Source organism: Thunnus maccoyii, chromosome 3 (genome assembly GCF_910596095.1).
Source record: "Thunnus maccoyii chromosome 3, fThuMac1.1, whole genome shotgun sequence".
In the NCBI taxonomy this organism is placed as follows: domain Eukaryota; kingdom Metazoa; phylum Chordata; class Actinopteri; order Scombriformes; family Scombridae; genus Thunnus; species Thunnus maccoyii.
The window spans coordinates 31,709,779-31,724,984 of record NC_056535.1 but is presented as its reverse complement, the minus strand read 5'-3'; the positions used below and the strand labels follow the sequence as shown (position 1 = coordinate 31,724,984).

General features: G+C 38.1%; 1 protein-coding gene and 1 non-coding gene across 2 annotated transcripts; one reads left to right on the top strand and one right to left on the bottom strand.

Moving 5' to 3' along the window:
• Positions 1 to 481: 481 nt before the first annotated feature.
• zgc:171566 lies at positions 482 to 15,153 on the bottom strand. The gene is made up of 9 exons (XM_042406875.1): positions 14,795 to 15,153; positions 13,266 to 13,380; positions 11,326 to 11,376; positions 10,525 to 10,609; positions 9,898 to 10,036; positions 6,338 to 6,444; positions 4,000 to 4,090; positions 3,408 to 3,545; positions 482 to 2,100 (listed from the first exon to the last, which is right to left on the bottom strand). Exons 1-9 carry the CDS (start codon positions 14,904 to 14,906, stop codon positions 1,979 to 1,981), a joined length of 960 nt encoding a protein of 319 aa, XP_042262809.1. The 5' UTR covers positions 14,907 to 15,153; the 3' UTR covers positions 482 to 1,978.
• On the top strand, positions 11,950 to 12,006 carry LOC121894857. The gene has a single exon (XR_006095631.1). It is a non-coding gene; the product is annotated as a U7 small nuclear RNA (small nuclear RNA).
• Positions 15,154 to 15,206: the final 53 nt, after the last annotated feature.

Genomic DNA, 15,206 nt, shown 5'->3' with positions numbered 1-15,206 from the left:
CTACAAAAATATCTTACAGTGTAAAATTTTGAAAATGGGTGTCAATGTGAAAAGTATAATTTCATAAATCTTGATTATCTTAAGAGATATGTGGCATTTTCTTGATAACATGTTATACAAAATACTCCATTTCCTGTTTAGGAATACATTTTTATCTGTCCACAGAAAGACATGTATTTCTATGTAAAGATGAACTCGTTCTCAAGACTCATCTGTAGAGTTCTATCAGTTATTGATATCTGATAATTATGAAATGGTAACACAACTCCAAAATATGATGGTAGTTCATGAAAGATAAGTTGGTAATTACATTTTCATTCCTGGTTGACATGTACAGTATACATACTGAATGTTGTATATCTTACACATATTGAGGAATGAGGAATGTGTAGAATAAAGCCAACAAATTAAAAAAATAATAATAATAAAGAAAGAATAGTATGGTAGCCTTTCTAGATAAGGCATGTTAAAGACTCACATTCATTATTTCACACTTGAAACAGCAGCTTGTTTACAATCTAACTGACCTTCAGTAGCCTCTTACTGACAATCAAACACATCACAGGAACAGAGGTGAGTCAGTGTTTACAAGTTGACCACGTTTAAGCCCAGACTTAAGTGGCTTTAAGTGGCCTTAAGTGGCCATCAGGCTTTGGCTGTACTAACACCACATAGGCTTTCCACCCTCCTGGAGGCTCACAATCCCTCCCTATGAAGCAACGAGTGATTTGAAATCCTGTTAAAATCTGTGCTTCTGTATAGTGATGCAGGTTTGCAATGCATACCACAGAGAAGAAAAGTATGAAAATTTAAAGCTTTTAAAATTGATATCTGCACACAAAGTTAGTAATTGCATAATCGGGGAACACCTAAATAGAGTGGATCATTTTTCCAAGGTATGTAATCGTATTTAAGTTATTCATACTTCAAGCCAAAAAATTACACTAGGGGCGCTTACCAGAGGGAACTTAAATTAACCAGATGTGCTGTTTCCAGAGGTGGGTGTGTTTAATGTAACTGACAACACACTCAGAAGAATCTCATCTCAAACCGTGTTTACAGAGACATAAAAGAAATGGCAGTGATTTGGAAATGATTGGTTCTGGAGTGGGTGTATGCAAACTTGAGCTAAGTGCTTTTGAAAAACTGATCACTCAGTTTGTTAAAGCCAAATGATTTATTCAAAGAGACAGCTGTGATTTCATAGTGGCCAAAACCAGCAAAGGTATCCATTTATTCTCATGGGAATGTCAGCTTTTTGACGTGATATGCATATTAGTGTGAGTAGTATTCTGTGGTAAAACTATTACAGGTATCATGGACACATACTGCAATGACAGGAATATAGACGACATTCTTCTTCACCAAGCATTTATCAATTTATGTATATTTGTGTCTGATTTTATTTAATTTAATAATTGTTCCTTTATAAATCTGGGGGTAGAATATAGTCCTATACTGTGACACCACAAGGTGATTTGGATTGAAGACAGGAATCCAGATATACAGGTATCCAATACAGGAATCCAATATAGGAAGATATCCAGCATATGAAGAATATATTGCAGTTTAATGGAAGTGGGATCAGACTAAAACAGATTCTGTTTGTTTACTCCCAAATGCAAACTAATATCTTGCTTTTTTAACCATTAGGCCCTATGGATGTATAAAATCCTGCAACCTCTCATATAATTTCAATTTTCATCCAACTGCATTGGCTGTGTTAAATTCTGTACTCTTATTTTCATTTTTATGTCTTTGTATTCAGTTTGTGTATGCTTCTGTTATGATGTTTTAATAACACTTATTTTTATTTTCCTTCTGTAGTCTTTATCAGTGCATTTCACCTCTGCACTGTTGGCACTTCTGCAATTCATGTTACTGTGCAAATGAGCTAAGCTAAACTGCTAATTATTGACTTGATGTTCAAGGCGACTGAAAGTGACTCCAGGTCTGTTTTCGTCTTCAGTACTGTGCATCAATCAAAGTAATAGTTCTGCACAAAGACTGCATGGATGCCTCTGTAGACAGGAGAGAAGTTGTAGATGAGAGCTCTCTCTTCCTCCACAGGACTAGAAAAATGGTGGTGGTTCTTCATGGCTGGAGGAGAGAAAGAAATAGAAGAGTGAGAAAAAAACATGACTGAGAGAGTGAAGAAAAGAAAGACAGGGCAGAATGTCGAGGTGAAGATTCAATTAGTGTTGAAGCTGCTCTTTCTCTTTCTTTTCACCACACATTGAATTTAGTGTGTTAAGAATTCAATGAACAATGATTAAATTAGCTCTATCGGTTTGTCTCTGTGTCTTTTGCTTGTGTGGAACCTCACTGGCTACATTTACTCCCTAATTCCAGATTTATGCCTCACTACTGTATGTCAATAGCTTAATCATACAAATCATACTAATTTAGACTAATTTAAAACTTTAATCTGTCTCTGGATCTGAATCACAGATACACTTGTTTCTAGACAATCATGCTGATTGGCTAATGGTGTTTTTTGGAGAACAGATACATCTTGTCTGGGAGTAATTTTGACAATGTACAAGGATGAGTCAGGCTCATGACTTGGATGTTACAGCTATATTCATTTATCATATTACTATACGTAAAATGCTACTTTTGCACTACTTTTTGTTGCACAAAAAATTGAGAATTTGAGAATATGAGAATTTGGTAACCAGTTACAAGGACATGCTATGACATATTTAACAGCGTCATTTATTTGTTTAACTGATTTAAATCAGCTCGAATAAGAGGTCCTTTAAGTGCTCAGAAATAGAAAAAAAAAGAAAAAAGAAATAAATTTGGGCATACACAAACCCATGATGTCTTAGCCATCTAATTTGCTGATTAAGCTCATGAGATATGATCAAAAGCTCCAGAACAGCTACTAAATGAGCCTTGAGAGGAGACAGTTTTGTCAACTACTGAACTTTGAAACACAACTTTTAAGCCAACATGGGAAATAAGTGAAGTAAAGAAAAAAAAAGAAAAGGAAATTTGAACATCTACATTCCCATGAAAACAGGGCAAACTCTGTCTGCTGATGACAATCATGCAACATGATCGAACGCTCCAGCAAATAAATTGATGGCTCATTATATTATGTAACAAATTTGTGATTAAAAAGTAAAATTTATATTTGTATTTTGTATTTGTTTTGAACAAAGGAACTCAGGAAAAAAAATGTTTAATCATAAGTAGTTATATTTTTGCATCAGAAGGTATCAGCCAAACTAAGGAAATCTTTGCTGTCTCAACTTTTCACCAAATGTCTGTTAAATCAGTGACATACTTTAGCTTTTTGGAAATATTCTGCTAAGAAACATTCAATGGAAGAAATGGACAAATAGTACATATAACAACCTGACAAAGGTAATAAAACATGAAGAGATACCACATGTTACCTTCAGAAACAAAGAAGCTGGCAGTGTAGAAGCTGGCTCTTATAGCAGAGCCGGAGTGAACCATGCCAGGCTTATCTATCCACTCAAAGGGGCTCTTCTCTGGATGCCACTGCACTGCGTAAAATGGGTAACGGTAAGCTGAGAAAAACCAGAAACATTGTCAGATAAAAACACAGAAAACTCCCACATGTACTGAAAAATCAAGTCCAAATATATTATAAAAAAGTGATGGTGTAAAGTCATGTTGATACATTGAGCTTTAAAAAAGAAAACACCAATACCTCAAGTCCACAGTCCACAGATGAAATCTTTATTTTATCTTTCATCCACAGCAATCCATGTTATGTTGTGTTTTAAACAATTAAAGTAAGTGGGAGTCATTTTTTATCAATGTCTTACTCTACTGAGATGTCAGTGATTAGGTGATGATGCCATCTAGTGGACGAATGCTGAACTTACAGCACTGTGCTATTTGCTGCACTATGCATTTGTATCAAGCAAGGGCTCTAATCGTGTGTTTATGACAATTGTGTAGTGAATGACATAAATGATATGGCATTCAAACTGCAAAGTAGTTAGAGAGGAACAGTACCTTCCATGGTGGAGATGAATTCTTTCTTTCCATCATTGTTGGTGGACAGGATTTTGTAAAACCTCTTCAGCTTGGCATTTCGGCTGTAGTTCTGTTGGTTCAAAGGCACTGATTTTATATAAGTTATCACACCCTAAAATGAGCTACATGTACTTTGCTCATTTTGCATGTAACAACAACAAAAACATAGCAAAAGAATAATAAAAGTAACTGATGTATTGTGATTTAATGCTAAGTAGCTATTTTTATTTACAGTAAATGCTGTGAGCTGAGACTTATTTAGCAAAAAGGGTTGTTGTTGAGTAACTTGTTTGAGGAAACTCAGCAGGACACATACACAAGATAAGTACACTAGCCCGGCCACACTGAAAACCTTATGTGTCTGATACACCAAAAAGGATCACTAGCAGATTTTTAAGTCACAGAAACTTGAAAATTCAAGGAATGGATGGTCAAACCCCTGAGCTTTGTCTTACAAGATGAACACTTTACCTCACTAAAACCTCACTAACTCTGACATCAGCTAAGTATGGTCAGATGTGGTCTCTTCTCCCTGGAACAGCAGTACTTAGGCCTTAGGTGTGATTATTAGCCTGGGTGCATTTACTCCTGAAAACCATATGTACATGTATACTGTATATGAACAATGTAGATTTAAGAAAAGTTTCCCTCACTGGATGACCAGATATTTTACTGCAAATGTTTCAGTTTTGGAAGGTTAAAGACTATGATATTAATACTGAACAGATTACCGGAGTTACCAGTTGACATACTGTTGAGGTTCCCTTGAGAAGTGTAAGTAAATAGTGGCCAAGTGGTAAGGTGTTGGTCTTGTAAACCAAAAATCATTGGTTCAATCCGCATCCATGCCTTTAAAAGTTTATATGAGTACTTTAAATAATTCAAAAGAAAAAAAGAAGCTCATGTGGTTAATTTATCTCATCAGGTTTAAAGACCTGCACACCCACACAGGTGATCTCACTTATTCTGGCTGATTACACCTTTGATTATGGTGCAGTCTGGCCGAAATCCGCCTAGAACACAGCGTGGGTAGGATTGTAAACATAAACTGCTAGAGTTAGCATGGTTAGTGTGCTAACAACAACAGCGCACACAGTTGTGAATTATACACTTCATTGTCATTGTCCTCTGTCACTGTCCTTACACTCACTGCATTCAAACAGCATCTTGTTTTTTCTGCTGATGGTGTTACTTTGCGTGTAGTTATAAAACAAGCAATATTTCCTGAAGGAGAGGTCAGTCCCACCCCTCTCTTTAACTGGATGGACGCTGAAGAGCCACACAAATTCACAAGTCAAAGTTCAACCAGATTGAACAGAAGCAAATGTGTCTTGTCATGAATGGGAAGCAAATTTCGGTCTGTCTGCACTGTTAGGTTGGAGGTGGGTAGAACTATGCTGGGAACGATATGATGTCGCTGGACTTCATGGACTAATGAGGATGATAAAGCTGTACTTTGTCCCGTCTCAACAGGTGCAACAGCCTAACAGGAAAGTCAGGTAGATATCAGTCAAACTGAGTGTACACACAGACCTGAGAAGAGGTTTGATCAGTAAAATAAAATCACTTGTTTGGCTGAACCATACATGCGCATGGCCTTTAAGGCATCAGTAACCTTCAGATAAAGTGCTTACTAGATCCTTGCACATCATTTGAAGCTCCTTTCCTGCTCACCCCTCTAAAATGTTCATCCAACTATCTTTGTAACTCTCCGAAACCAGCAATCAGACAAGTACCTTGTTCACATAATTCACATTTCTGCTGACAGGACTCATCATGATAAAGGTGCCAACTTCACACATCACTTGGTAATTTGTTTAGTTTGCTTTAAACAGAGGAGATTATAATTCTAACATTGCTGAAGCAATTAATCCATTAACCAATCAACAGAAAAGTTATTGTCAACAATTCTGATAATTGACTTATCATCACTTATCACCTTGCTGACTGTGCTCAGGCATGGTGGCCAAATGGTAAGGCACTGGTCTTGTAAACAAAATATCATGGGTTCAATCTCCATCCATATCTTCAAAGTTAATACAAGCTGTGAGAGAGGTATGGTTTGTCACCATGGTGTACTATGTGACCACATCTTAACAACCATTCACACTTGCAATGAATGTTACAAACAGGGATATTGGAGCATGATTTTGGACAGGCTCTCCTCACAGGCATTTGTGGTGTTGTATTCATTTGAAAAATGATATATAATGCATGACCCCACCAATTTTGACATCAGAATGGTGTAGAGAGAGTGAGGTTTTGGAGACTTTTTGATGATCTAAAGGAAAAACCACTGAGTGGGAGCAGAAAATACCTGTATAGACAGACTCCAGCTGTGGAAGTTGGAAGTGATGTTTTCCTCAGCCAGGGACTGCAGCAGATCCTTGGGAAAACTCCGGAACAAACGGCTGGACTGGGCCGCTGGAGGACAGACAAGGAAATAGTGATGTTCAGAAAACTTGATTAGGAACACAGTAGAGAGGCGGTACCAATTAATGAAAAGTATTTTGTTGTTCTGTAATATACAGAGAAGAGAACTACTGGTTGCATGTAAACTGTGACAGTTATGTATGCTGTATATCTACATCAAGTGAGAAAACAATCACCATTTAACAAAAAGTATAAAATGAATAGTCCCCATTTACACCTGGGATTAACGTGTGATCTGTGTCTGGATACATTATCTTGATAATGACATCATATCCATGAGGTCTTTGCATTTACACGTGGTATTAAAATAAGTTCTCGTTTTCTCAATAGTGCCCGCATTGTGATCGTATCTCAATATGCAAATAAGCTTGGCAGACTGTTCAACAAACAAGTGGCATCCCAGGTCAAGGAAACTGCTGCCACGAATGTACGTCATTCATTTCTCACTCAGTTTTTGTGAGGGAAGACTTTGAGCTTCTGCTACTACTTGTAGCTATTGTGGGGCTTGCTTTAGCTGGCAGGAGAAGGTGGAGCTAGGTGACCTTTCAACTTAGTGGGCAAATTTTTTTTCTTATGAATGTGGTCACACTGTACAGATTTTATTTACACCTAGCTGAGATCCCATCACAGTGCCAACCTGACCACCTCCAAATGTGGTCTGGCCGATCTGATCCTATTATGACACACAATGCATTGTGAACGCATTTACACTTTACATTGTAATATATCGAAAAATAAATAAATAAATACAAATCCCCATGTCATTTGCATGGGATCCACCCATATATTCCCACATTCAGCACCATGAGTGATACTGCTGTGAGTCAAAAAGGGTTCCCAATGGAAAATTCAAGCAATTAGGAATCTCTGCTCTTGTGGAAGTTTTTGTGAAGGATTTCTATAAAAGGAATCCCACACCAACTGTCAAAAATAAGGCTTTTGGGTTTTTTTGTTTCATATCTATGTTTTCTTAGAGAAATACTAAGATATGGTTAAACAATTATTTAGTAATTGACATGTAAGCATTAAATCAGACCAATGTTTTGCAGTTTCAGAGCACTTTCAGACTAAAAAAAAGCTCAAAACAACATAAGATGGTGTTTTCGTACAGGCTTGTTGCAACAGGTACCTATGAGAAATAGAACTACCGTCTGGGGCGTTTGAATGCTTGTGAAACATCTTTGCGCCATGAAGGGGAAAAGGGGGAAGCAACTGCAGGTTGCGTATGAGGCATGACACTTGTTATGTAGTAATACAAACATATACAGCAAGATATGCAGCTCAACCAATGTCACAAATTACCTACAGTATGCAGCAACTGTCAAAAATAAGGCTTTTGGTTCATTGTTTCATATCTATGTTTTTTTAGAGAAATACATCTAAGATGTGGTTAAGAAATGATTTAGTAATTGACATATAAGCATTAAATCAGAACAATGTTTGGTAGTTTTAGAGCACATTCAGACCAAAAAAAAGCTCAAAACAACATTAGATGGTGTGTTCATATAGGCTTGTTGCAACAGGTACCTATGAGAAATAGAATTACTGTCCAGGACGTTTGAAGGCTTGTGAAACATCTTTGCGCCATGAAGGGGAAAAGGGGGAAGCAACTGGGCATGAGGCATGACACTTGTTATGTAGTAATACATATACAGCAAGATATGCAGCTCGACCAATGTCACCAATTACCTACAGTATGAAGAAGAAAAAAAATAAAACAAAAAGCTGTATACACATTAAAAGACTGTGGTATAACCAGACACCAATTGTATTATAAACAGAGCCATTCCATCTACATGGGAGACATTCAAATGTCACATTGGACACCATAGCCGATTCAAATGAGGATCACAGTTTGTCATATGAAAACAGAAATTATGCTTTTTTAGGCATTTCTAGAGGAATTCTTGTAGAAGAAATCCCTGTTCTGCTTTGATAAATAAAATTTGCATCCTCTCTGAATGAAACAAAGAATGCTTTGTCTCATACTTTCAAGTGTGAAACCAGACTGAAAGTTGTGTCTTAGGCCACATTCGGACCAAATCCAATAATGCATGAAAAAGGGCAGCAAAAAACGCAGCGGCTGTCCGGCAAAAAAAGTTGAACGAGGTTTAACTTTTGCCAGAACGCAACGTGATGTCATCTGACAAGGCGCTACATTGGCCAATCTCATATACGGGCGATCAGACCAAAGACGCCCATGGAAAGAAGAACCTTGTTTACGATGTAGCATTGTAGAATTCCACTGTTTACTGAGGAACTGTGACGATGGAGAGACTCATCACTGCCATGATGACTTTTCCAGAGCTGTACAACCCTGCCATAAGGGGGAAGAAAGACTTAAATCACCATGCACTCTCTTGGCATTGTATCGGGCTGAAAGTCGGAATTTCTGGTTAGTATATCTACATGTGCTATGATGAGATATGTCACACAAATGGGCCATGTAGTGACACGCCCACAACTGTGCAGAACCCTATGTGGTAGTGCTGCATTGCTGGATTTGGTCTGAATGCGGCTTTAGTATGACCATAAAAGTCAACAAATGTTGATTTCCATAATGTGTAATAAAAATAACTTTAATAGCTAAGAGGAAGGGAAAAAAGCTAAAGACCATGTTGAACATTGACCATACATGAATCACTGTTCATCCGCATATATTTAGAGAAGGACATCCCACTGCATTTGCTTGGGCTCCACCTCTTTCACACCACATTGTGCACCATGACTGATGTTGCTATGTGGTAGATTGGGATCACAGCTTCAAAGCACATGTAGATAAGAGTCTTTCTTCTTTGTAATGCTGTTGTAGAAATCCTCTTATTGTTGTCTAAGATAAGCAATATGTTATACACTGGTTTAAGGCTATCTATTGTACCATGTAACATATAATAATGTAAAGTTTTAAAAAAAGCTTCCTGTAGTGTGAATTCAGTATGAAGCTATTGTGTTGCAAATGATCTATTGTTTTTAAGTGTATGATGCAGTCATGTACATATAATGTGGACATCTGCTGGCCAAGCCTTGATAATGCATACGTGTGTATGGATTACACCTGAAACCACGATGAAACAGCTGCTATTAATCAAAATACAAGTGGTCTTACTATGTTCATTATTGTTATTTTGTCAAATTAAGCTAAATTCCTTCTAACGTGAGTCTATAGCTCTGTGTTTAAATATTGTGGCAGGTCCAGTGGTCAAAATCAGCACAACACCTTTTTTAGTCTAACTTGTGTGACAGAAAATGATAGAGAAGAGAATGAGTGTAAACTGCAAAAAGAATCCAGAAGAAAACAGGAGAAAAGAATCTTCTTCATAGATAAGAGGCTGCTGAGGAGGCAGAGAGAAGAAAAGAGCAGAAGAACAAGAAGAACAAGAAGAACAAGAACAAGAACAAGAAGAACAAGAGGAAGAAGAAGAAGAAGAAGAAGAAGAAGGGTACCTGGTGTGAGTGTGAGAGGTAAAGCCACCGCCTTGGTATCAGTGAGGGTGAGCAGGTTTTTGTTGGCTGTGAGGACAGACAGCTGCTGGAAGCCCTGGCAAGTTCCCCAGATAGGAAAGTAGTCCCCAGCATCGTTGGCCTGCAGGCGATAAGAGTGTGAGCAATGAGAAGGTAATGTCAGATTGAAACTAAAAATAATGATTTGTGATGGTTTGTTTTATCATTTACTTCTCCAAGGACTGTTTTTACACAGAATGTTCTTTTTCACCTACAACCGATCCGAGTGCTTCACTCTCATACAGTTTCACACATTCATTCCATCCTCTTTTTTACTATCCCTGCACCGTAGCCCACCAAAAATCGCTATCCTGGAAACAAAAAAGGGAATTTCTTTCTAAAAAGACTATATTTGGAAGACACCCACATGAATTATCTAACTTAGACTCCTGAAGCTTCATACTGTATTAGCATTTCTGCACAGTGGATTTTCTCCCCCATCACTTACATTTGAATAACATCAGGAAGGGATCTTTTGACCGCCAATGTGAACAGGAGAAACAATTAAAGCAAACAAAAACTCATCCTGAAATGTCACTTCATCTTGGCAGCTAGTTATCCAAGTATTACCTTAAGAGCAAGGTCATAAAAGATCTTGGCGACTTGACTGAACTGGGATGTCTGAAGGTCTACATCTCCTCCCGGCAACAGCAATCTGGCAAGACATGTCCATGTTAGACATTTAGGCAACATGCAGGGAAAGGCTGCTAGGAAATGTTGAATAAAGTGGTTAATATCACTTTTTCACGGCTTTCACATGTGTCTAAACATGATGTGTAAATGCAACATGTTAAAATTACAAGCAGCTAACTGAATGGACACATCAAAGCTACAGACCACAGATAGAACAAGTAAGTCTATGTGCCTGAAATGTCAACCACTCTGCCTGATAACCAGCGCATCCATCAGCTAATTTCTATTGTTTTGTCTTATACAACAGCAACTAACGTAGTATGCTTTATAAGCTAACATTAGCATCAGTTATGGCAGAAATCTTATGTTTATATTAATCTTTTCTGACTGATGAAAAGTTGCTGATTGACCATGTTAGCCTGTCAACCTTTTAGCTAACAAACTATGCCAAAACCTGCTGTTAGGAGCTTCTGACCAGATTTAGAAACAGCAAATCTTCTGTAACAAATCATTAAATTGTGTAATGTTTTATCATCACTTTTTTATTGTGTATACACTGCCAATACAATGATCTTCATGAGGTGCCAAATGACAGAAAACCTTTAGAACAATGTAAACCAATAGCCTGGCAGAGATTACTTGATTTGTGTAATTTTTGGCTTATGGCAGCAAAAGACAGTCAGTGTGTCATAAAAGAGCTGCACAAAGCAGAAAACCAAAGAATCCTGGTGAACTCACCCATTTATTGTGTAGAATATCTTTGCATATTCTTCTTCTGTGCGATTGATTCTGGTGAGCAAATAATGAAGAGGAAGAAAATGGTTAAGCCATTAAATATCCAAGACAATGGACTACATAATTAATCACTCTGGGTTGAAGCAGAAGATAAACGTCTACACACCAATGACCAATGAAAAATGATCCCGCATGAATACGAATTTAGACATTTTTCATCCGAATTCATGTAATCTCAAAACTTAAAAGATATTTAATCTGTGGAAATTCTCAGGTCTAAAACCACTTTCTATTATTAATTATTATCAGGACACGGACCAAGAGGAAGCTAAGACACCTCTTGTTTCCTGAATTTATTACAGTACATACATTACATCTAGTATGTGATTGAACATAACTTCATTGATAAATTACTTTAATACAGAGACAGAAAAAAGACATTTTACATTTACAGACAAAAGGCAGTTTTAATAGAACTCATCATATTTCTTTCTAAGTGAACTACTGACTGACATCCCTTTCATTTGCGCAGGCTCCGCCCCCCATCAAATCACATCAGCGGTCAGGCACCATGACTGATATGGCTGTGAGTCAGATGGGGATCACATTTCAACAGAGGTTTCAACTAAGGATTAATGCTCTTTTAGTAATTTTCCAGCAGGAATCCTATAAAGGGATTCCCCTCACTAATGTAAAAAAAGAAGAAGATTAGACATATACTGATAAATACGAGTTGTACCACAGTTGAAGAGCCCATAATGCGCAAGATATCAGGAGTGTGCAGCTGGCCCGGTGGACACACTCTGACTCTGTATTTCACCCTAAAACATGCAAAAATGTATACCACTGATAAAGGAAAAGACAAACTAGATGTGACAATCAATGCATATTGCTTTGTCTTGTGTGTTTATTCCAGGGCTCAGCAATGTAAACCTTCACATTCAACACTGGTCTTGCTAACTTCTCTTAAACACAAATGAATGGAGATCTTTATGAGTACATATTTCTACATATGTGATTCTTAGACCCTTATGATGAATTTGGACATAAAGAGCATCAATTCCTTCCAACACACCCTTTCAAATTGTCATCCTTATCTGACTCACAGCAGCATCAGTCATGGTGCTGATTTGTGTGCTGTTTTGATGCAAATGAGAGGGGCATGACTATCAGTAACTCGCCAAGAAAGAAATATGATGAGGAGGTATATTATGACAGCCTTCTACAGTGTCTTTACTGAAAACAGCTGGGGTTGGAGGTTGATGAGAACCCTGAGAGTAGAGCAAAACAGTAAAGTTTGTGGCCATAAAAGCAAAACAATTAGCTGACACTAAAACCCTCTGTGGAGCTGAGGTTAACTTCAGAATCTGGTGATAATTCTCTGTGGTTTTGTCACTATGAGAGACCTCTTTCACATCAGACGTAGTCACGATCTACTGCTATTGCAGAAACTAAAGTGGCGAGATCTTCATCTCATTATACAGTATAATACTGAAACATTCATATGTGGGCAGTTTATCGGATTATGCAATGACTAATCTAATGATCCCAAACTCGATGTTCCTGACTTCCCGCATTCTTGTTTGTTCCAAACATGAAACTACTGCTGACCAGAAAAGTCTTTAAATGTAGTTATTTAGTGTAAACATTTTTCTTTTCCATGAGTTCTTACTGGTGATCTGATTTTTTTTTATTCTTGCTGAAAACCACATGAGTTCTCTATTGTTGTACATCACAATATGTCAACACACCGAGCCCAGAAAAAGGGAGTCACAAAAGAAAAACTATGTGCTAGTTTACATCAGAATGCAGTTGAGGTTTCAGTCTAATTACTGGTATGGACCTAACAACAAGAACTTGCCCCAGGGCCACTCCAACATGTTAATCCAGTCATGCTCGTACACCTAACAGGTATGACTGAAGGGCTTGCATCTGGTCCCTACCTGATGGGAACAACTCTGGCCCCAGCCCCCTCCAGGTATTTGACGTAGGAGGCAGCGATGTAAGAAGAACCACGGGCAAACTGGTCACCTGGAAGATTTTCCTGCGCCAACACACCTAGGAAAGACAAAAGACAGATAACATCATAACACAGATACACAGAGATTTGATAAGTATGCACAAAAGTTAATGCTGCATGGCTGAGGAATTCTGTACACCAGTGTTTTCCTCCTCAAAACACTTCGAAGAGATCAAATTGCCTACAGGTATTGACTTGTTCAGTCTTGTGACACATGCATCTCCCTAAGAGTGTATGCTTCCTTTTGGGTTTTCCAGTAAGGTCTCTAGATCATTGCATCATGATTGATATTCATTACAAATGCAGTCCTGACACAAACAGCCAACTCTGTCCACACGTGATACAGAATTCATACATAACTATACAACTAAAGGAAAGGTAAAGAAGACTGAAAATCTGACCCAGCATTTGGTGCATTTTGATACTCAAAAACTGCACAATTCAGTCAGTGCTCCAAAAGTAGTTTTAAATAGTGGTTTTGATAGCTTCTAAGTACTCAGAGAGCACATTATCTAAAATCATGTCAATCATAAAAAAGTGCAGTAACTTTTAATCTTCATTGAAACACAGTGAAAGAAACTCATGGGATACCAGATTTTTTGGTTTAGTAAACTAATCCAAAAATGGATCTATTGGTTCCTTGGCCCATATTTCATTTTTTTTTTTTTTTTTTTTTGGATACCCTGCTGCTAAACAAACAGCTTATCAAGGTGACACTGAATCTGGTATGACAGCACTATGTAATGTGAATGCACTTGACTCATAACCACAAATCACAAGTCATGGTCTCTGTTTGCAAACTTTGTTGAGCTCTGACCACAATGATTCCAGTAGTTTCCTCAGGCCTGCATATTGTAATGTCATAAGTCACTGATGCTTATCATTAAAGTCTTTTTTTTCATGCTTCTATAGGCCAGAAATAAGGTCCAGGTGCACAGCCCACATAATTCGCTGTCTTGCTCAAGGGCACAATGCAATACAGCCCAACCTGAACGTCCTGTTTCAGGAGGGTTTTCTTGCCTTGCAGTAAAACTTAAAGGTTAAAGGTATGAATCTGAGTTTCTACTGTGTAATAAAATACAGTTAATATATATCACCTTAATTATTATGACACAGCATAACGGAAAGACAAATAAAGCATAACTGCAGCAGCCATCCATTCACTATATCTCTTCTACTGCTCTCCTCTGGACAAATTTATGTTATCAGCAGAACAAGAAAATATATTCAAAGTATTGGACGTAGCCTACTTCTACTGGATGTCATAATTCTTGTGGCATTTTTGTGTTGAAATACACACACACACACACACACACACACACACACACACACACACACACACACACACACACACACACACACCTTTTCTCGAACATTCTCAATGACAGTTACATAAGTGCTATCATAATCCGACATATACAGCCGGACACATTCATGAAGTACTGATCTTACCGATGACCGGTCGGTAATTGAGCTGCTGGCTTCTCCCCGCCGAGCACAGAGGCGGACAGCACCAGAGACAAGCGGTCAGCACCGCGAACACCGCTGCAGCCGGCCGACACATCCAAAACACCGCGCGCAGTATTATAGACCGCTGGAGATGAGGGATGCAGCCTGGGTTTGCAGGTTGATGATGATGAGCCTCGTTAAGTTTCGTTAATAAAGATAACAAAAGGCAGATAACATACAGTACCAACGTTTTTTAAAAAAAAGGCACAAATTATCCGAGCGAAGATGCTGCCCTCTGGGTGATGCTGCTGCGTGACTGAAGACTGCCTGTCCTCGTCTGGTCTATGTCTTTGCCTCCCGTTCAGGCTTCTGTAGCCTTACAGACCTAATCCATAGAAACAGATCAGGCAGATCA